At 32.6% G+C, this 24093-nt stretch overlaps 1 protein-coding gene across 1 annotated transcript; it reads right to left on the bottom strand.

Moving 5' to 3' along the window:
- Nucleotides 1–4811: 4811 nt before the first annotated feature.
- Nucleotides 4812–12577, bottom strand: LOC142637877 (U-box domain-containing protein 33-like). The gene is made up of 8 exons (XM_075811834.1): nt 11919–12577; nt 11662–11783; nt 11187–11308; nt 10303–10407; nt 9290–9578; nt 9025–9162; nt 7280–7810; nt 4812–5767 (listed from the first exon to the last, which is right to left on the bottom strand). The coding sequence occupies exons 1-8, from the start codon at nt 12154–12156 to the stop codon at nt 5042–5044; spliced, it is 2271 nt and encodes a 756-aa protein (XP_075667949.1). The 5' UTR covers nt 12157–12577; the 3' UTR covers nt 4812–5041.
- Nucleotides 12578–24093: the final 11516 nt, after the last annotated feature.

Raw genomic sequence — 24093 nt, 5'->3', positions numbered from 1 at the left:
GTGTGAGAATCAATGCCCTTTGTAAGAATGACACGAGGATTAAGGAGGCATTATTATGTATTGTTGAGGAATTGGCAATAATAAGGAATCCCTCTTCAGTTACAATTTGGGGGAGGAATAAGCTGATGATGAACACTGAAGCCGTTTATCAAAGCTCTAGATGATAACTTGAACTGTTTAGTCATTAGAATATATATAATTGATTGAATTATTAGAAAAAAAAAATAGACATAATTAAATGCATATTAAAATTCATGTCTAAGTTTAATACTACCTAAAATCATTTTTATTCTAATTTTTTATAAGATAGAAAGTGTAGTGATTTTTTTTAAGTAGATTTATGATTGGTTTTTTTATTTTTTATTTTTATATTCATTTTTTTAGAAAGATTTTTATATTCATTAATATTGGACTCTTAATATTTTGCGTTCATTAACTCACTTGGCACAAAGATTAAAACATTTTGGACACACGACAAAAAATTAGCCCACAATTGAAATCTAATTTGGGATTGAATTGAATTTTCTCTCTGCATTGACTTTAATTATACTAACTTGTAATCCTATACATATACATGGATACACTTAAAAGATATACAATAAGATGCATAATATAATTCATATATATAAAATTTAAATATTATTGATATTCATTTTTATATTTTGTTAACTCTTTACAAATATTTGTAAGGATATTATTAGGTATAAAATGTAAATTATCCATGTTTTTTTTTTTTTAAATTATTGTGAAGCACCTTTTTTTTTTTACGATTCATTTATTCTAGACTCTTTGATTTTTGTACTTAATAACTCATTTGGATGAATAATTATGATGTGGTCCCACATTTAATTCTAAAATTAAGAAATAAAACTCTTTAAGAATAAATAATTTAGGATATATGGCGCAAAATTGGAACTCTAACTTGGAATTCTAATTTGAGTTTCTCTCAATTTCACTTATTATTATATATATTGATATATATACTAGTGTATAGCCACATGCATATGCAGGGGCATAATTAAAAAAAATTACAATTATATGGTTCAAATTATACTTTTTTTTAGAAGATGTTCAAATTATACATGGTATTGGCTTATACTTTTTTTAACTATACATTTTTAAAATATGTAATGGTTTCTCATTATACATATATATATATATATATATATAATTTAGAATTTAATTGGTTTTAGATTCTTCGATTTTTGCAGCCAATACTTCATTTGACACAAAAATAAAAACTTAGATGGACAAATGACAAACTTAGATGGACAAACTTAGATGGTATCTATATTCATACATGATTTTTGAATCAGTTCAATATTATAATATATATTGTGACTTCTTGGTAGCAATTCTTCACATATTTATGCAAATGTTATAAAGAACGGTTATTTTATGAACAATTTTAAATTTGGACAAAATTTGACTAAAAACTTAGTTATAGTCTAAAACTTCAGTTTTATTCAATATTTTTTCATTAGATGTAAAAGTTATTAATGCCAAAATAAATGAGAAAGTCCAAAAAAAATGTTCCAATTGTCCAGTTTAGAAGGAACTCTACGGACTTTAATACCATTGTTGATCACTTAGCAAACTTTAATGCTTTATCTCTTATCAAACTGATTCAGCTATAGGGTGGATACCATGAGTTCAAATCATATCTAAAGGATTTCCATGCTAAACATGTAGCTTGAGTTGTCTTATTTAGGATGGGTTTGGATTGGGCTGAGATGCAGTGCGTCTGCGTTTCAGTCCCCTTTTTTTTTCTTTTTTTTTTTGCTGGACACCCACCTGTCACTATTCATTGGCCATGAACAATGATTTTAGGCCAATGAACAATGATTTTAGGTGTGAACAGTATTTTTCACACATTAAAAATTATTTTGTTACAATTTTTTCAGTTTTCAGTTTTCAATTTTGAGCTGTATCCAAACGGATGCTTAGTTCTTGAAAATCTCGAAACAAGTGATCAAAAACATGTAATTGCACATATGCGGGGGAGGAGACAGAAGAAGGTTCACTACCACCATTTGGCGACAGGTAGAAAGGTAATTAATTAGGGCCTTACTCATATGTTGTCTTTCAATTTCCCGGTATGCCCTCACTTTCTGTTCCTGCAGTGAGCTTGCTGGCCATCTTCCACCCACTGCAAACCAAGAAAAGGTAATAAATTCACCCAACTATATACTAAAAGGCATCTAAGAAAATCTGAAAACAGGAAACAGAAAAGGAGTTTCCCATATTTACCAGATCTGGTAGATGTCAATAAACTGTTCAACCAAATTCATCATGACATTAGATTGTGGGTTCAAGAATCAAAATTGCTTCCAAAACAATATAAAGTTCAGATGGACCAACTTCTTATAATTTTTAACCAAATTATCCAAATTTAACTCATCTCAACTATGGCCAATCGTAAAACGATGTTCACAGAAAAGACCAACATCCAAGTTTAATTTCCAAAATATTCATATACATGCACATGTATAGGCACTTTCTAAGGGGTGTGTTACACATGTCTTGATAATGGAGCACCTACATTATTTCTTTACAAATATGTTTTTGCAAAATTCAATTGCAATATAAGTATATGATGCCAACTTACTGAAGGGGATCATCTGTGCAGGTCGATAAACATGAATAATGCATATATTTTTTCCTCCAGAGTTGTGTATTGCCCATAACAGGAGTGATTTGTGCTCTTTAATTCACATTTCTCCCACCGTAACATATAATATACCTTCCATCATGCAGAGTTATCAGCGGCAGATCTAGAGAACTCTACCACATCCAAAGCCAATCTTGTTTCACTTTCCAAAGGGTACTTTAAAGTCTCTTTGAAATTCTATCTTTCTCTACTGGTTTAGCTTAATCATCATCTCCCAATGCCCATTTCAACTTAATTTCTCTCTACAGAACTTGTAGAAAACACAAATTAGAGAACTTTAGCGGCAGACAGTATTTCTCACAAGATACTATGAAACGATATTTCATAGGAAAGTAAGGACCTTTAAAGTTGAAACCATGAAATGAGGAACATTTGTTAGTTTGGAAGTGAGAATTTGAGTTTATATCAAATTACAATTTACATGGTTATGCATTTGAATGTGTCTGTTATTTATTTGAGTAGTATTATTATTAATTGTATGATAAATTTTTATTATCATGATAATCTCTTTAAGAGAATTAGAAATTTGAATAATAAAAACTTAAAAATTTTAGTTCTACTAAGATTTTAGGAAAATATAATACATAATAGAGTTAGAGGAATATGGACCACTTCAAAATAATAATAATAATAATAATAATAATAATAGCAATAGCAATCAAAAATACCAAAAACAATAAAATTATATATTTGTAAACATAGAGATATAGAAATTATTTTTATAAATTGTTTAATTTTTAAGGAGAAAAAATTATATACAATAAAATTTAGAAAATATATTATATATTATACCATATCTCAAATATTCCCACGCATCTTGTGAGTTTTCACTTAGTTACAATAATTTAAAAATCTGGCCTTTTCTTGAATTTCTTTGGCAATTTTTGTGAGTATTAACCGTATGGCTTCAAGTTGCCATACCTTTGAGAGGAGATTCATCCAAGCACCTTGTTCATCTGAAATGTATTATGTACGTTTTTAGACCCCTTAAAAATTAGTAGTTTAACGTACTTATTTAACCAAGTGATTACTTAGGTAAATTATTTAAATCTAGGTTAATACAAGTAAATCATATTAAGTAAACAATGCGAAAAATAAAGAACACAACAATATAATAACCTAAGAAAGCCAAACCAGTAAAAAACCTAGGGAAGATTTAACCTATCTATCCTTAAGGTAAAATAAGATTCACTATGAAAGAATTGAAATTTTACAATAGCGACTTAGACCACTAACATTCTATTGCTACCTCGAGTAAAAAACTTACTACCACGACCACGTGACAGCTACGAGTCCACGAACTACTTATTTCTTAGATCCACAGCATCCACAAGCATACCCACTTGTGTTTCTCTTTAAGCTCTTGAAACAGCAACTGAAGCGATCACCAAACTCTCGACATTAATCTTGATCTTGATAACCCTAAGTATGTACGAAGGTAAACACCTTTAGATCTCACAAAAGATTCACACACACAGCATATCAACAACATCTAAAACGTGGCTAGGGTTTTTCTATTTATATGAGACATAAAACATAAAACCTGACACGTTAAATGGACTTGGGCTGAGTTGAAAAATTCTGCAGAAAAACAATCTGCATGAGTTTTGATCGATCGAGTTTAATTTTTTATCCATTGAGCCTTGCAGAAATTGAATAGTAATTTTTTGCAATTACTCGATTCTAACTTTACATAAACACATACTTTGAGCATCCTAAATCTAAACAAAATGTTTTAATCATGGTTTGTCAATATATACATATTGAAGCTCTAATACATTAGTTCCTAATTTCTTAGAACCTAACACATTAGATTGTTGCTGGAGGACACAGGCAATCACAAATCTTCGAATAGCCTAGGAGTATCCGAGAGATTGGATTTGCAGTCAATGATAGATTTCCCTCATTAGATTGCTGAGAAGAGAGAGGCTGGTGCAGCCTATTTTTCAAGGTGAATTATCGCTCATGTTTCACATTGTCGAGGGCTTATCATGACCATTTTAGAATCCAAAAACATTCTTTCAAATAGGCCAATTAAAGGCCATCCGATTGGATTAGGACGAGGAGGCAAAATTACGGTCTTTAGCTGAAGACAAGAGATAGAAGAGGACCTGAGCTTGACAAGTAGGATCCATTAGGATTTAAGTACTCAAGACACTGTACATATGATTGAATTATAATCCAAAACAATAGAGTAGTGCTCCCTTTAGTCATAATACTACATGATATATGCATAGGAGGATGTGATCACCAAAGATAATCCAGGCTAAGTTGGATCCTTTGCATTTTTTGGGGTAATAAAACTACTATACAATGCCTTGGACATGGGATAAATGAAGAATAGTATATATGAAGGTGTCTATGATGTTGTTAAGAATCCAAGCTGATTGAGGATGAGCTGATTGAGGATGAGCCTCCACAAGAAGTAGCCCTCATTGTCTGAATCTGAAGTACCCGCCAGACTTCTGTCCCAAGGTCTGGCCTGCATTTCCCGTACATGTCACAACACTTCAATGCCAAGCGACCCAACTGTTCAGCCAGCACGAATGGCCAGTCTCCAGCCAATGGATCCAAGAGAGCTTTAAAATTTCCTGTACTTATGGCATATTCCACCTCCTTTTTTATCCCAAAGGCTGATCTCCCAGTCAACAGCTGTAACAATATGATCCCAAAAGAATAAACATCTGATTTTATAGTGAGCACTCCTGTGTGAATGAACTCGGGATCCATATAAGCAAGAGTGCCCTTCTGGATAGTTCTATGACACAATGTTGTGTCGCTAGAACTGTCACGTAGTATACGACAGATTCCAAAGTCACTAAGCTTGCCAATGAAGGAAGCATCAAGGAGTATATTGGAGGGTTTCAAATCAGCATGTACAGTGTTGTGGGAATGAAGAAAGACAAGGACAGAGCACAATTCAGTGGCAAGCCGTATCCGAGTTTGCCATGACAGTGGTGGAGTATTGTTTTTGCAGTTGAGTCGATCTTCAAGGCTCCCATTGGGAAGAAGCTCATAGATGAGAGCGTGAACTTCTGGGCAAGATCCAATGAGTTTTACAAGATTGGGATGCTTCAACTTACTCAACACATTAACCTGATTATTTACAATGTGAAACTTGTAAGCAAATTGTTGAATGTTTCAAATTATCAACTACTGAATAAACTATGGAGACACACTCACAAGATCATAGAAAAATGAGCTTTTACTACGTCTATTGTGACAGAAAACTTAATTATAAGGAACCTTATTTGCAACAATTTTCATTGTGTTTATCTTTATTAAAATACTGGTTAAATAGTTGACTTCATTATTTGTTACATAGTTAAATTTTTAAAACAAGTGGTTATTTATTATGGTATGAAAGTAGAAGATTATAAATATTTGAATCTTGTCCAGAAAATTCTATTAATAGTCTAATTGCAACAATTTTATTTATTTTCAGCTTCTCAGTTTTGTCACAAGCTAAAGACATGCTATCCATCTACATGATTGTGAATCAATACTATTATAATGAAAACAAATTTTATATATATATTTATATAATGGTGCAAGAATTAAATTAATTATACCTAAATTTTTGGAGAGATATTTTGATGTGAAGCATATTCAGCAAAGGTGGTGATCTCGGGGCTGTTTGGCATTGTTGTTTAAACAATAGTTTTCAATGTTTAAATAACAATGACACTTCTAACACGTATTTATATAACACTCAAACATGTATTTTCAAAATACTAAAAACTGAATAACAATACTTAAACATTGTTACCAAATGGGTCCTGAAGTTGCTGCAATCCCAATTTTCTCAAATACTAGCCCAAAATCTTTAAGTGAGTACTTGAAGTCGTGGATGGGAGATCCAAGTGCAGTACATCTCAATAACTGAATAAGTCTTTGGATAATGTTAGTAAGTTTGGAGCTGCTTTGGATAATGTTAGTAAATTTTACTAGGAATATGGTTATTCAATTTGTAAAATTCTATCTTAATAGTAGATGTGTTTTGGCATTAAGGGTTGCTAGGCTAAATCCCTCCAGTGTTTTTATTTTGAAATCTATATTCTATTAGTTTTTCCTAGGTCACCATAATACTATTGTTTTTATCCTTGCACAAGACTGGTTATTGTTTGACACTAAGGACATTCATAATTGGTTTAAGTATATATTTGGATTTAAAACTTGGTTAACAGGGTCTAAAACCAAATAAGACAATAACCAACTAGACTGAACATACGCATATGTAAAAATCAAGACAATATAATACATTTGGGCATCTATTCGTATAGAACTGAAATGCGTCAAATATGCTAATTGCACTCAAGCAAACAGTGGTTAGTGATTTAAATATTTACATTTATTTAATTGAACCATTTAACTAAATATCATTGTGAACAACAATAACTATGCCTTAGTTTTAAAATTTTTAGAGTTAGATTGTGGATTCTCAACAAACTAAAGGTTACAAGTTTTTTTTCCACCATTCTATTAAATTTGAAGTCATACTAATTTTTGTAACTTTTTTTTGTTGATAGGTTATTTTTTACTACCTATAAAAAGTACTAAAATAGAGAAAATTCTACTATTAAATAGGTAATGTTTAAACCATCATACCTCCTGATGAAATTCAGAGGGCCCTTGTGAACTTCCGGGTAGTAAGACTTTTATAGCTACCTGGGTGCAACGCAGGAAACATTTAAAGATGTTCCCATATCCTCCTTGTCCAATTATTAGGGATGGATCAAAGTTTCGCGTTGCTTCTTTTATCTCTGAGAACGTGAACTCACTGAAGAATTGAGGCATGCATGTGCATGAGGCCACTACTCCTTGCATTCTTCTCAGCTCTTCAACTTCTTTCAGTGCAGTGTCACGTTCCATTTGCATCTCATCCCTTTCTCTTTTATAAATTTGTGATAGTTCCAAAACAGACATAATTCTCATCTCCAACCCCTTTACAGATTGATGAGATTCTTTCACTTGGCTCTCAAATAATGATCTTTGATTTTGGGAAATCTTGAGTTCTCTCATGACTTGGTCTCTCACATGCTTCACCTTTTCAAGTTCTGCTCTCTGTTTTGCTAGTACTTTCTCCATTTCTTTTTTGCATTTCAAATCCTCAGCGTATAAACTTTCAGATTCTTTAACCTGTAAATTGAATTAAATATTCACAATTTAATGTTTTGGGTTTTCACTTGTTGATCTATCTACAATATATAGAACAACTTTAAAAGTTAAATTTAATATACCTAATAAATCACTATAAAGTTAAGAAAAAATCACTAAATATATGTGGCGATTGATTAAAACACTTCAATCACCGGAAAAATCAGCTACCTAATTGAGAAAATGTTTGAAAATGGTTATTTGTAAGTGTTTGGGTGGTCAACTTTGGATCCAAGTTGGGTCAAGTTCTTCATAAAGAGATTAATGTCATGCGGTCATTTGTCAAAAAAAAAAAAAAAAGTGCATCATAAAATGGCTCTTAAAGTGCCCATTTAAACATAGTTTAGAGAAGAATCTTTGAGACTCACATAAAAAAGAAATTGTACATTTCATGAGTTTATATACTCATGGGTGCCAGTCCATATGGACTGCCCATATTAAATAAATTTTTATTATTTTATTTAAGTGTTTGTTTATTGCATAGTATTTTTTTTTTTTTAATATTTTTTTCAGAGAGTTTTAACTTATGGCGTCCGCTCCTGATGATAGCTCTTTATCATCAGACCAGACGAAGACACTAATCAGTTTTTGGTGTAGATGAGGATTGAATCTCAAATCTCTTATACAATTATCAGAAACTTTACCAATTGAGCTAACTGGAACTCATATATTCTTGAACATTATATCGGTTCATGTTGCAACTTTTTTAAAATAGTGATAGTGTGTTTATAATAGTGAGTCCCTCATTCCATTTAAGTAGCTTTTACCTGGGATTAATTTTCATGCATAGAGTCTAAGAAAGAAAAATAGACAGTTTTGCTCGCCAAGGGTTCAGATTATTTGTGCTTCTTCCCTGTTTGGTGTGATCATTGTATTCTGAGAAACAGGAGAAACTCAATTTAAAGCACCATTGAAGAAATAATGTAAGGCTAAATACATGTTAATGAGATATTGTTAATCACTAGACTTGATCAAATTTACATTTATCATTCTACATTAATTTAATCTGTGAGTATATTTAATTGTTCTTAATTATTTTATGCATCACAAGATATACTTTGTTTGTGTGTTTTTGGTTATAGAATCTGCATGTTCTTATTGTTTACATAATTACATAATAAATGAATTTTTGCAATATATCCAACAGAAAACGTGAAAGAAGTTGCAGTTGCACTAATAAGTAATTAGGAATTTACCTTGCGTATAGCCTCATTTGCGTCTCTTTCTGCTTGCCTACATTTGAGTGTCGCTTGGAATGCTTCTCTCTTAGCACTTTCAGCCTCCGCCATCACTTGTTGAAGTTGATTATAAAGAGTACGGTATATATCTCCATCCTGAATCCACTAAGATAATTAGTTCGCTAAACACAACTTTCAAAAATCTGAACTCAAAAATCTATACATCTGCATAACTCATGACACACGCACACATATAGCCCAGATGAAAAGGTTTTGAACGTACCACTGTACCATGAGCTCCACTAATACTCTTATCAGTAATTATGTTTGGTTTGGGTTGCAGTGATAAAGGTGAGACTCCTACAGTAGAAGAGCGAGTTAAAGGACTCCTTATTCTTAGTGACCCATTGCATTCATCAGCACACCTTCCTTCATCCAACTCGTCTATTAGAGCAACAGAAACATCTCCATCAGTGACACTTCCTTGGATATAGTCACTAGCGTTTGGAGTTCTTTCTTCTGGCAATAAAGATTCAGCCTTTACATCAGCTCCATTCAATAAGCTACCCTCCCTATTTTGATACACGATGCTTGCATCAATGATATTGTTGGATTTCAAGGTTACTTGAGTGAAGAAAAAACAAGGCATATTTTAGTTGAGTTTACTTGCAATAGTAGTAGTAGTGATTTAAAATCTAGAACTTTAACTTTTTTTTTTTATTGGCTTTCCAGGATTTTAAATATCCTAGATAAAGAATGTGTGTAAGATAATCAAATATTAATAACTATCTTATTTATGAAAATTTTAAATTTAAAGTTTTTTATTTTATTTTAAAATGTACAAAAATCATGAGTTTATGCTGGTTTATTTATTTATTTATTTGGGCGGTGGGGGGGGGGGGGGGCATTTGAGTGGGATAACATTATTGATGATGATTGGTTGCTAATGATGATTTTTGGGTTTCTAAAGTTTATGTGCGGTACTATGTTCAATTTCGTAAATTTTTGTGGAAAATTGTTTGTGTACATACAGGAAAATTAAAGAAAAATTGTAGAGATTGTTAAATTTTAATAGAGAAACTAGGAAAATTGTTTATATATATATAAATTGTTGCAAAACTATCTCATTAAAAAAAAAGCTTCTTTTATTTTTGGTGCTTAGATCTTTCTTTTGTTAGGGTTATTTTTTTAAAATGATCATTTTCATAATATTTTAATATAAATTATTTTTAGATGAAAAAACGCAATCTCGAGCGATATAACCAAACGCAATTTAATAATAAATGTTAAGCAAACCTCGTGCGAATTAGATTCCCTTTACAAATGAATTGTATGTGACATGATGCAGGTGCTTCTTGGCGGACATATTTGGCTTTCTTAGATTTGAGGTCCTTCAATTTTCTGCAAGTTAAGTTGTAGGGTAAGCAATCTCCTTGTATAGATGCATATACAAGTTTCAATAAGTAGACCATTATGCAAGATTGACTTATTTTGATTAAAAACATTTAACTAAATTGGGGAATAATAAACCACACCTGGTAGACAATACACACACACAAAGAAAAGAAAAAAAAAACCATATTATCTACCAGAGAAATGATATGTTCACAATATTTTCACAATATTTTTACAACAAATCCTAAGTAACGGGTTGTTACTAGTTATTATTGTTGAGGCAAAAAAGTAATTTTAGTGTTAGATTTAAATTTGAACCAATAACAACTAACCCTTTATGATTATTGTGAAAATATTGTAAAAATATTGTGAACGTAACACCTCTCTATTTACAAATCACAATGAGGATGTGAAAAAATTATTATTATTATTATTATTATTTTGCATAATAGAAAAGATATTAATTTACTTGTTATCAAAATCCAATAGATAGATGCCACCATGTAATTAGAAGAAAATTTTAATTTCATAAAGATAAAATTCTACAAATATTCCAGCAATAAATTATAGCCGTTTTTTGATATTTTTCAAATGACAAGATTTAGATACAGTACTTAAATGTTTTTTAGTTGCCATTTTAAGATTCTACCACGTGAATTTTTTCTTATAGGATGAATATATATTTTTTAGTTAACTAACTACATGACTGAATTTTAAGAAAGACACTTAAATAATACCTAAAATACTATTCTTAAGTTTGGTAATTTTTTTTAATGGATAAATACCTTGAATAGTTCTTGTCGGCTGCTGCTCCCATAACAAGCTTCTTGATTCCATGCTTCGCGATGAGATCCACAATTCCCTTTTCAATGCTTTCCATTGCAGTATGTACTACCCCTACTTGCACCTAAATTTGAATGCCATCGTCCCCAAAATAAATCAAAAAATTCAATCCGTCATTATAAAAGGATTTTTTTAAAAAGATTTTTAAATCATCAATCCCAAAATTTGGAAGTAAACTATTGTAACCCATCATGCACAGTATCAAATGACTAGTCATAATAATCCATGGTATCCTTTAGGAAAAAATTAAAAAAAAAAACATAATGTCACGATAACCATTTAGCTTCATATATATATAATTCTCGATTCAAGAAATAGTTTTTTTACTTAATAACAAAAAAAGAAAAAGAAAAAAGAAACACAACAAGATCAATTAGCTGCAGAAATATAGCCAAAAAGGGACATAAGAAGTTGTACCCCTATTTGGCGGCAGATAAGAAGGTAGCGATTCAGGGTCTTTAGCATATTTTTCATTTCAGTTTTCCTGTGAGCCTTGACTTGTTCTTCTTCCAGTGAGCTTGCTGGAAATCTTGTACCCACTGCAAATCAAGTTAAACATTAATCTCAATGATTAGAAATCAAATACAACACCATTTTACACATTCTCAATAAATCTCAAATTGTAGACACACATATTCATGAAAATATAGAAATTTATATGCGGTCTGACTTACGCAATGGGATTGTTTGTGAAGGCTGAAGAACGTGAAGGAGGCAAATCTTCTTCCCTTTTGATTTCTGCAATGCCCATGCTATGGTCAATATGCTCTCCTTCACGATATCTCCCACAGCAACATATATTATCTCTTCGCTTATACGTGGCGCCACTGGTAGCTCTATTATCTCTTGGCCATATGCCTCAACCATTGGAGCCCCAAAGTGATGAAACCCAATTTGGGAGCTGGCAGGCATAGGACTCACCACAGCCCTGACAAGAAATATTGATGGAAAAGTCAATGATTATTGTACGGAACTAGCATTGGTTTCTTCGCATAGACACAGTACTATTCACTTTCTCTAAAACTCACTTTTTCAAATACCCAATCCACCTTCTTTTTCCTCTCTCCTTATCGAATTCACAAACAACCCACTCCAACTTTCTATCCCTAGATTCAAAACTAAAAATAAAAGACAAAAAGTTTCTATCTTTAGATTCAAAACTTTTCAAAGAACTTGTAACTGGCAATCTCAAAAAACAGGAAAATCCTTTTTAGCTTTACGAATTGAGAAACCTGATGGCTTTTTAAGAACTTAAGAATGAACGGCAACAATTAAAATAAGGACATTCAAAGGAATAATGGTAAGGTGAGTTGGAAAAGCCTTTAGGATACGACGTGTCTGATTGGCAATGAAAGAGAATGCTTGTCTTAAAGCGAGAATGAGTTATATATAAAAACAAAGAGCCTCTTTCAGAAAGCCGATAATCTTTTTATTTTTTTTATCCTTAAAAAAAGAGAAAAAGAAATAAGAAGATTCAACCTCTACGGTTCTACCCTAAAGAAGCAATTAAGAAAGTTTTTACTAGGAAGAATCTTGGAAAGTATATAGTATATAGAGGCACATATATTCTCCCATGTTTTACATCGTCAAACCTACCATGCTCCATGGGACCATTGAGATGACTGCACGTGTGACGTGTCACTGACTTTATCTCTCTCTCTCTTTTTCAGATGTGGATGACATATGGATATCCCCTCCATGGCTCTCCCACGTGCCCTATTATATTTATGTATTCTGCGATCAAGCGCTCTGTGGTGCGTGCATGTATCGTCAAATCATTTGTTACCGCTGTCATAACTCTCACGCATTTTGGAGACACTGTACGTTTGTCCTTAATCTCGTGTGTGGCGCGTACTTGCCCTATCTGTTGTTCCACACCAACCAGCCTGTGTCTTCCTAGGTGGTGATCGGTGAGCTTGTGTTTATGTGTCACTTTCTAGTAGTTTGAAACTTTTTAGTGACTTAACCAAGAGTTTTTCTTCTAAGCTTACACACGTGTCCATTCACACAAGTATATACTAGTCGTTAACTCGTGTAATGTATAAAAATAGTTACTAAATGAAGTTAAGGAAAAAAAAATTTTATTTTTGAGTTGGAGTAGTATGCAAAAAATACATAAAATTAAAATAAATGATATTAAAAAAAATAGTACAAAATTTTATTAGTTAAACAGAAGAAAACAATGGTGTTTTATTTATTAGTTTTTTGTGGGAAAAAATAAGAGATAGAATTTTGTGTCTTTAGTTTAGTTTGAATTGTATATATAGGTATATATAAGACAGATTGTAATATATTTGTCGAAAAATACTGTTCAGGGGCCTTTTTTGGTTGCTTGGCCATATGTTTTCCGCTAGATTAGTGACCTTGCTAAGCCCGAGTTCTTTATGGGGAGTTGCGTCCGAAACTCAACATTAGGTCATGTGGTCCAATGGCTACAGACGTTTTTTTAAGCCTACAAAACCATTAAAGCCAAAGTCTAAGAATCATAATAATAATTGAATAAATATACAATATGCGCTTGATATGATAGCTTTAATTAGTAGTTGTACTAACAGTTGAAATAAAGTAGTATTTATTTAGAGGTAAAGTAATCATGTACTCAATGATGTAAATTTAAAGACATGGAAGCAAAGTCATTTATCTTTGTACAGTTTATAGCTCCAGTTGTGTAGCATCAGTGAGTTGATAGGATTCCAGCAGAATGCTAGCGGTAGAGGCTAGTTAAGCTTGCCCTCCTTTGTATGGTTGTAGCCTAACTGTACAGCTTTTGTGAGTTGATGATATCCCAGCAGAGTGACCCCAGCGGTAGAGAGACAGTTTACCATAATAACTTCGAGATCGAAGGGGATGGGTCCAACTGGAGGGAGAAAGAGTATGCCTAGTTGTGTGTAGGGGTTGGTTAAGCCTGCCCCTCTTATTATGCACTTACATGAGTTTTTCCCTTGACAATGCTCTTTTAGTTGTTGTGAAGTTATGAGTAATGTTGTCTTTCATGAGAAGGACTTTTGTATGGAATACTTGTGTCTTCTAAGAGAAGAGCTTTATGTAAGATGGATTTGTGTCTTCCATAAGAATGGCTTTGATATGAGATCTTGGTGCCTTCTAGGAGAAGAGCTTTAGCATTAGAAGTTTATGGTTTCCATGAAAAGGGCTTTTAATATGAGTGATTGATATCTCTTGAGAAGTGTGGAGATGGTAAAAGATATATATGTTTTGTAGGATGTAGTATTTATAATATGTATGATATATAGAAGTATGAAAGATATGAAGGTTAAAGATAGTAAAAATATGAGATTATAACTGCAAAAGAAGTTGTAGAGATTGCTTTCCAAGAGGAAAGATTTTGTAAGAGAAGAGTATGGAGATGTGTTTAGGTATTTGGAGATAGGAGCAGTAAGATAAGTGTATTTCCTGAAAATGGAGAGTGAGAGAATGAGTATAAGAAGGGTAATAGTGTTGTAGTGTGTTTAGCAAAGCTGCTGGAATTTTCTGTTGGAGGATGGATGAGGGCTTATGAAGGCATTTATGAGCTAAGGGCTGAAGAGTTTTTTTCCTGATTTGGAATATAAAATCTCAGAACTTCATTAAGAGCTTAAGAAGACAATTAAAGGGAGAGAGAATAGATAAGTTTTATGAGAGAGTTGTTCTTCTCCATTGGTGTCCCCCCTTTGAGGTGTTGAAGAAGAGTTCTATTTAGAGTTGAGTTTAAGGGGGTATTTTAGCAAAGAATATCAGCCAAAATTTATCCCAACTAGAAATGAATCTTCAGAAAATCCATCCTAAGATTTGGCAAAAAAATGGTATGTTTAGTTTTAAGATGTTCTTGTTGTTTTGAGTAAGAGCTACTAGGGAAAGAGAAGCAGAAAATGAAGGTATTTTGGCAAGAAAAAAATAGTTACTTTAGTTGGTTTTGGTTTTAGCCAAATGTGAAAAATCAATAATGCTAAGGTTGTTAGGTCAGCTGTTACATCTATTCTAAAAAATTGTGCCTGCTATCAGGAAAAGCTGTGACAGCTATCATGAGACAACTGTCACAACTGTCATAAGACAGTTGTTGCTTTGGGCAGAAGCAGATGAGGTCAGTTGGGTGATTTCAGACTACTGGAGAGGACATTCAGCATTTATTTTATGGATTTAGCTGAAAATGGTAAGATCTATTTCAAGGGTATCTTGCTATTTTTGGTATAGCAGTTGGTTGCTGGGATTTCAGCATTAAATGGCTGATGATATCACTTCCAGCTAAGTGTCAAGTGCTGAATACATTGTTGAAATGTTTCCCTTTTGGGTGTTTGTGTTTTTTGGTCCAAGGTTCTATTACAACACAGTTTTAGTAAGTAATAGAAGGATTGGTTGAAAGTTAATGAAGCTTTAGAGATTTAGTCAAGGTCTCATTGTGTTGTGACATAAACTTGGTGAGCAAGAAGAGTATTTAATGATCTACTGTGGTAGTTGGCAGAGAAATATATGGTCTGATTGTGACAGACAGCAGCTGGGTGTTAGAGATATCATGAATATTTTGTATATAGTTGGAGATTAAAGATAGCCAATCAAATTAAGCCATGTGTTTGAGTTGGATTTTAGCTGAAAGTAGTAATAAGATTTATGTAGAATAATATAATGAAATTTCTAAATTTGTATAGGAACAGCTAGGGATTGGATGAATAGTTATTTTCTTAGCATTTATATGGCTGAGGATATTGAGTATTTGTCATATGATGAATATTAAGTTTTAGGAAAATTGCAATGGGGAATTTTATCATTTAAAGTGTTATGTGATAAGAGATGCTTACCATATGTTACCCTCTACACATGGACTCGTCAGAGTTCAGGGAGTTGGAGAAGACACACCAAGCAACATGTCTCTTTTATCAACTTTAAATCGCTGGAGCTTTACTGAACATACCTCTTGACCCTCCAAACCATGACTCAAAAAGTTTCCCCAAAGAGACTCATGAGGTTGGATCATAAGCCGAAGGTGAGATGACGTACCTTGGGTTTTGTTGTCGTTTTGTGTGAATATGGGCTCTTGTTGAAGAAGCCACTTGTCATGAGCGTAAGGGAGGTAATATGGGCCATGAGTTTTGATTCATTGCTTAAGCCCGATCCATATGTTGATGTTGATGATGTCGTGGGGTTATGACCCCAATTGATGAAGAGAAAATGTGGACCATGAATCCGTCTCTTAAAGTAAGGATCTTGGGGGCCATGTGAGCCCAATCCATGTAATTGAATGAGATATGAGCTTATTTTAGGCTTTAAAGAGATTTACCCAAAAAATCAATAATATGTTGATGTGGTATGGGTTGCCAATGAAGTAATGTCATATGGGCCGAAAAAAGAGTCCTCAACAAATACCTATTGGCTAACAATGTGCCTATTGAATGAAAATGTGTCTATTGATTGAAAATATGCCTATTGGCCAAAAATGCACATATTGAATGAAAATGTGCCTACAAAAAGGTGTCTATTGAAATGTAATAACCCTTCATATTGGATATACGAAAAAGTGCTTATTGACTGAAAATGTGCCTATTTAATGAAAATGTACTTATTGGTAAAAAATGTTTCTGTTGAATGAAAATGTATCTACCAAAAGGTGTCTATTGAAATGTCATAACCCTTTATATTGGATATACTAAAAGGTGCCTATTGATTTGAAATGTACTTATTGGCTGAAAAAAGTGTCCATTGAATGGAAATGTGCTTATTGACCGAAAAGATGTCTATTGGCAAAAAATGTGTATATTGAATGAAAATGTGTTTATTGACCGAAGATGTGTTTATCCAATAAAAATGTGTCTATTGATTGAAAATGTGCTTACTAAATGAAAATGTGTCTATTGATCAAAATATGCCTATTAAATGAAAATGTGTCTATTGACTGAAAATGTACTTATTGAAAATGAAAATTTACAAATGTTCGGTGTTTTTAATGTACTAGCCGCGAACCTGCGCGTTGCGCATGATAATTATTTTTATGATGGTTTTATTAAATTTTTTATACAATTTAATCTAATTTAATAAAAAGTAATGTATTTTGTGATTATATTTTTATTTATTATAAGAATAATCATAAATGTAATATAGGAATAATCATAAATCATAAATTTAATAATTTTTGTTGTACTAAAATGGAAAAAAATACAATTTTTCTCAGAAATTCAAAAGGCAAGTTAATGAAAATATTTATTTTTTAATAAAATTTATTTATACCATTTTGTGAATCATTAAAAAGAATATAAAATTTGGAAATTATTCTTTTCGTTTTAAACAAATTTTCTCAAACTTATTTTTTCTGCCTACAATCCAAAACACTGAAAAAAGTAACTAAAAAAATTAATAAAACTTAACTGTAATTAATTGGACCAATTAGGAAAACAATTTTTTTTTTATAATCTATTAAGGTTATTTTCTTTGCAGAAATTGTAATTTCGCCCACCCAAAACAGATTATCAAATAAACAATTATTAGTAAAATCTAAGAATTAAATTTCTATATATGCATTGTTATAAAATAATAATAATAATAATAATAATAATAATAATAATAATAATAATAATAATAATAATAAAAAAAAAGTAAAATTGTGAAAGATAAAATTTGTTTCTCATCCAATAATTTTTGTTTAGTCAACCTTTGCTTTTCTCTATATAAATGGCATTATAGAGTACTTCTAATACAATTATTAAGAGTACTTTTTCATCACAAATGATTAAAAAATAAACAAAAATGATTAAAGTCTCATAGTTTAACATCTAAATTGAGCACTATAAAATTCATGCCAAATTACAATAACTACCAAATTAAATTATCCAAATCATGCTATGTAGTAGAATAATATTATATTTTTATATGTTATATTTAATCATTTATAACGCAATACGATAACATTTAACAATCAAAGAAAAAAAACACAAAAAAAAAACTAAATCGCATTAACCTAAAGTAGATTAAATAATATAAAAAATTATCAACCTAAAGTGAAAATGTAAGAAAAGTAAAAAATAAAAATCCACCCAAAAATTGTGTGTGTGTGTGTGTGAGAGGGAGAGAGTTTTTTTTTTTTTTGTAAGGGAAAACTATGCATAGAATGAAAGAGATAATAACAAATTTATAGTAAGAGGGTGTGAATAAGAAGAGACAAAAACAGTGAAAAATGAAGGGAAAAATGAAGAATGATATTAATGTAGAGGGTAGTGGGGAGATGAGAAGGTGAGGGAAGAAGAAAGGTTGGAGAAGTAGTGGGAAGATGAAAAGGTAAGGGAGGGAGAAAGGATGGAGAAGTGTAAATATGAAATAAAAAAAATATTTAAAAAAATTATAAGAAAATGGAAAGAAAAAAGATAATGACGTGGACGTTGATGTGGCTCAACGTGAGCGCAGCAACATTAAACGCTACGCTTCAGTTTTTAGTAATATATAGATATGCGGCATTAATTTATCTAGCCATGTGGTGCAATAAGGTGCAAAATGAGGTTTAGGAAAAAAAACATTATTTATGAGTTGGAGTAGTAAGCAAAAATGCATGAAAAAAAATTGATATTGAAAGAAATAGTACAAAGTTTTTTTAGGTAGATAGATGAAAAACAATGTTATTTCATTTATTAGTTTTTTGTGGGAATGAATAAGAGACAGAATGTTGCGTCTCTAGTTTAGTTTGGGTTGTATATATAAGTATATATAAGATAGGTTGTAATATATATGTCAAAAAGTATATGTTGGATGAAAATGTGCCTATTGGATGAGAAGGTGTCTACCAAAAGATGTTTATTGAAATGTCATAACCCTTCATATTGGATATACCAAAAGGTGCCTATTGACCAAAAAAGTGTCTATTGGCCGAAAATGTACCTATTGAATGAAAATGTGTCTATTGGGCAAAAATATATCTATTGAAAGGTCATAGCTCATCATATTAGATATACCAAAAGGTATTATTGACTAAAAATGTGCCTATTGGTCAAAAAATTGCCTATTGAATGAAGATGTACCTATTGACCAACAAGATGTCTATTGGCCAAAAAAGTGCCTATTGAATGAAAAAGTGTCTATTGATCCAAAAGGTGCCTATTGATCCAAAAGATGCCTATTGAATGAAAATGTGACTATTTAATGAAAATGTGTCTATTGAAAATGAAAAGTCACAAATGTTCTGTGTTTTTAAATGTATACATGGCATTAATTTATGTAACCACGTGGCGCAATAAAAAGCGGTCAACAAAAAGTTAAACATTTTGGTTTTATATTATACTAGTTGCTATCCAATGCGATGCACAAGAATAACTACTGAATGAGTTTTAGGGGGAAAAAAGCCATTATTTTTTAGTTGGAGTTGTAAAAAAAAATGCATAAAAATATTATATTGAAAGAAATAGCATAAAGTTTTATCAGTTTGGCAGAAGAAAGTAATGTTGTTTTATTTTTTAATTTTTTTGTGGAAATGAATAAGAGACAGAGTGTTGTGTCTCTAGTTTAATTTGTATTATATATATATATATATATATATATATAGAGAGAGAGAGAGAGAGAGAGAGAGAGAGAGAGAGAGAGGTATAGATAAGATATGTTGTAATATATATGTCAAAAAGTGCATATTGGCTAAAAATGAGTCTATTGAATGAAAAGATGCCTACCAAAGGTGTCTATTGAAAGATCATAACTCTTCATATTGGATATGTTAGAATGTGCCTATCAAACGAAAATATGTCTATTGAATGAAAAGGTGTTTACCAAAATCCATTTATTGAAAGGTTATAACCTTTCATATTGGATATACCAAAAGGTGCATATTGACCAAAAATATGTTTATTAGCCGAAAATGTGTCTATTTAAAAAATAAAAAGTCACAACTGTTCAGTGTTTTTAAATATATGTGATATTAATTTATGTAGTTATGTGGCGCAATAAAGAGTAGTCAATAAAAAGTCAAATATTTCGACTATTAATTATTATATAGATATAAATATGTAATATCATTAAAATCGTGACTCAAGTTAAACTCATGATTTTAGTAGAATTTAACACTCATATTTATGCACATTACTGTTTAATATGTTTTACTCTTTCTTCTATAACGAAGGAACAATGTTAGAGATGCAAGAATATATAAATATATATATATATATATATATATATATATATATATATATTGACGAGTAGTGTAAAATGGTCGTCCATAAAGTGATCGTCATTACTAAGGATGATCATAAGCACACATTAATACTTAGATATAAATTTCTCACTTAAATGACACAAGTATAATGAATGTACAGCCTTTCTAGCCACCAACTCAAAGCTGTTACTACTACTTCAAGCTAATCATTACACAACCGTTACAGGACATTGAATGGGGAAGTTAAATAGCTATTAAATGAGCCATTTAACCCTCCAGCTCAACCATAACTGATGGATAGCAATAAAATGGTTGTCCATATTTCAAACCGTCTAAGTTAATGGCGAGTAAAAGCATGGACAAACATAAGTGCATTAATTCCAGACATCATTTAATGACCAAATGATGAATGAACGCAAAGCCGTTACCACCGTCCAACTATGTGGATTTAATGGCCGTTACACAAAGACTATGTAAAGCTAGAAAAGACAAATAAGTGATTCATGTTGAACATACACCAGAATTGCTCTACAGATTACTTATTTCTAAGAAGTTTATGCGAATTTAAGCATCGGAGGGCCCTTAGCAGTCACCTAACTAGTATCATTATCTACTTAGTTTTTTCTCTTACACAAGATCTCCAAGTTGTCCATCGTACAGACGAGAAACATACTGACGAGACAAAATTACGTTTTGTCATATATATATATATATATATATATATATCGTGGGTGCACACACACGCATGTATTTACAATCGATGAAGATGATAAATTTTAAACGATAAAGTATAACTTTTTGTATGGGTATATTTCATTTTTGTTGCATCATTAACATTCTAATAAAAATTGTTACTATTACAATTGACGAAGCCAAAATTTGACCTCGCCAGTATGCTCCTCATCAATGTCGATGGACAAGCTCCGATACTTGTTGTTAAGAAAAAAAGGGCAAAGGAAGTTTCACTGGCGCGGCGCCAGTTGAGAACACTCCGATGCTAAAGTCAGCTAAAATGGCTCTCAAAGAATTTTCTCATAGGTGTATATCCAATTTTTCATATATCTTTTACCTGAGTTGCATTCCCTTTTTATAGTTTGCTTTTGTGTTGGTGTAGTTATGTCTGTTAATGCTCCTCTAGGCATTTTTCTCCTAAAGGAAACGCAACATTAATTGACAATGAAGATTCTATTTAAAGTGTAACGAATGGCCGTTGGGTCATCCTTGCCTTTGTAACCATTTCGGCGCACTTATTCCTTGTCAACTGTCCTGATGGCATTTATTTACGCCATCAATGTATGCGGGCCTGTCTCGTCTATACTGATGGGGTCTTGCCCCTACACTCGTCCCCGACTTAGATGTGGCTGTGGTCGTCTTTAATCTAGACGACCTTCACTTGATACTTGTCAGTTGCCCCCCCATTCCGTGGTCGTCAAGAACTTGGATGATCTTAGGAATGTGATCTGACATGACAATTTGTATCTTCTCGATTCCTGAAATTTGGCTCTCGTCTTAAATGTGAAATGACTACTCTTCAGGAAACGAACACGTGTTGGTCTTCTATTCGTGGCATGTTTGTAACGTCCTTAATTTTGGCGTGCCTTAATTCTAATTTTTCCTTTTAAAGAAACCGTTCCTCTTCCTCCGCCCTATTTGGTCTGAACTTTAGAGTGCTGAGAAATCTCCATACTTCAAAATTTCCTGGTAAGGCCTCTTTTCCCTATGCTTTGATGGTTGGTTTTGAATTCCTTAGTTAAGTATGCCCATCGGTTTCATTTTTCTTTGCTAGGTTTGGGGTTTTCTTAGAAAATTCTTATGGTCGATGTCCCCAAGTGGGTTTTTTTGTGTCCCGTTTTTCTGCACTTAGGTCTGTTTTGCTTTCTTTCTACCCTCTAATCCGTCGATATCTGATAAAACACCATTCGGAGATGGCCATCATTGAGTATAGGGTAGATGATGTTAGGTCCAGTGAGTTGGAGATTGGATTGTCTTCCAACGCAGAGTCTTTGAGTAAGGTCATTGATACCGCTGCTTCAAAGTTGCCTTCATCTTCATCTTCACCCCCCTTGCATGCTCTTTCTAAGTCTTGTTCCTTGAAAGAGACACATTTAAAGGGTTTTAGGAAAAATTTTCAATTTCCTAAGGTTACCTCTACTAGACTACCTCACCTGGGTGAGAAAGCTTGTAACTTTGCCCACAAAGAGGTGTGCTTTTACGAAGCTGACTTTTTGTGTAGCCTTCATTTCCCCGTTCATCTGTTCATCATGCAACTTCTGAATGAATTTCAAATTACCCCAGGTCAACTTGTCCCTAATGCTTGGAAGACGATCATAAGTTGTATGTCTATCTTGATGTCTGCTTGTGATGGGGAAATGATAACTTTGAATGAATTCCTTTTTTTGTACCGTTTGAAAGCCTCTACCCACTATGGGTATTTTGAACTTTTACCTTGGGATAAGAAATCTAGGATTGTTAGAGGTTTTCCTTCGTCCTTTCGTGATTGGAAATCACGATATTTGTTTTATTTCTAGAACGGGTTGGGAAACCTTGTCTGGCGATTTCTAGAGGGAAGCCCTAAGATTACTATGAAAATGGGAAGTCTTAGCACTTGGTGCATATTTCCCTTGTCTTCTTTTGCTTTTCTTTCATATCATGATTGTTCGTCTAATGATATTTTCCTTCTGATTCTTTGCAACTCTTGACCGTTCTGACCTAGAAGAAAAACATCATCATCGAGTTCATGCTACCCTCGCCTATGCCCGTGAAATTGAGGATTTTGATGACCTCGTCGATCCTCGTCATCTGTTTGACTGTTGTTTAGGTCCAGAGCCTTCAAAGTACATATTAGAAAAGATTTGTCGAGAGGAAAAGAGTAAGATCGTCTGATCATAAGTTTCTAAAGCTCCGTCATCTTTATTAGCTTCATCTATACTCTGCCTGACTGCTTACTTGCTTCTCTTTCTCTTAGCAGAAATGTCCAGTAGATATAGCAAAGAGAAGTATGCTCGCATCAAGAATTTGAAAAATGAGCCCTTATCCAATCTAACTGTTGATTCAAAGTAGAGGAAATTGGGCAAAAAGAAAGGTGAGACTGTTGCTCTTCAACTTGTTCATATTGCCCCTTCTTCTCCTACTCCTTCCTTGGAAGTGATTGCCTTCACCCCTCCAACTACCCTTGCTAAAGGAAAAGGCAAGGTTAGGAGAAGCATTTGGGATGACCCTGCTACTGCTCTGGGCTGTGCTCACAACGTGATTACTGACGATGAACTCAAGGGTTTGTCGTCCATTCCCTCCCACGAGCTAGTCAGCCATTATATCCATAAATTAGTATAGGTATGTGGTTTTTCTCTTTCAGCATCCCTTTGGTATTTTTCTGTACAAGTACGTGTGCACAGTCTCTCTTCTTATTTGCTTATTTCTGTCAGGTCCTTGGGGAGTCATTGCACATCACGATTGACTATTTGAATACGGAGAAGAAGGTTGTGGTGGCTAACTCAAAGGTGGAATCTATTGAGGTTGAATGCTCCAAGTTGAGGAAAGATCTAATTGCTGCTATGAATGAGATGAACGACGCGAATGAGAAAATAAGGGAGCTTACCGAGGCCTTGCATGTAGAGAAAGCGCTTGTCATCCAGAAGGACGAAGAGATTCAAGCTGCCCTCCTAAAAACTGATACAGAGAGAGGGAAAATCATCCAGAAATTCAAGCAGTTAGATGAGTTCTCAGATCTTCAGTTTATC

This window comes from Castanea sativa, chromosome 6 (genome assembly GCF_040712315.1).
Source record: "Castanea sativa cultivar Marrone di Chiusa Pesio chromosome 6, ASM4071231v1".
NCBI classification, from domain to species: domain Eukaryota; kingdom Viridiplantae; phylum Streptophyta; class Magnoliopsida; order Fagales; family Fagaceae; genus Castanea; species Castanea sativa.
This window is presented reverse-complemented; position numbering and strand designations above follow the sequence as displayed.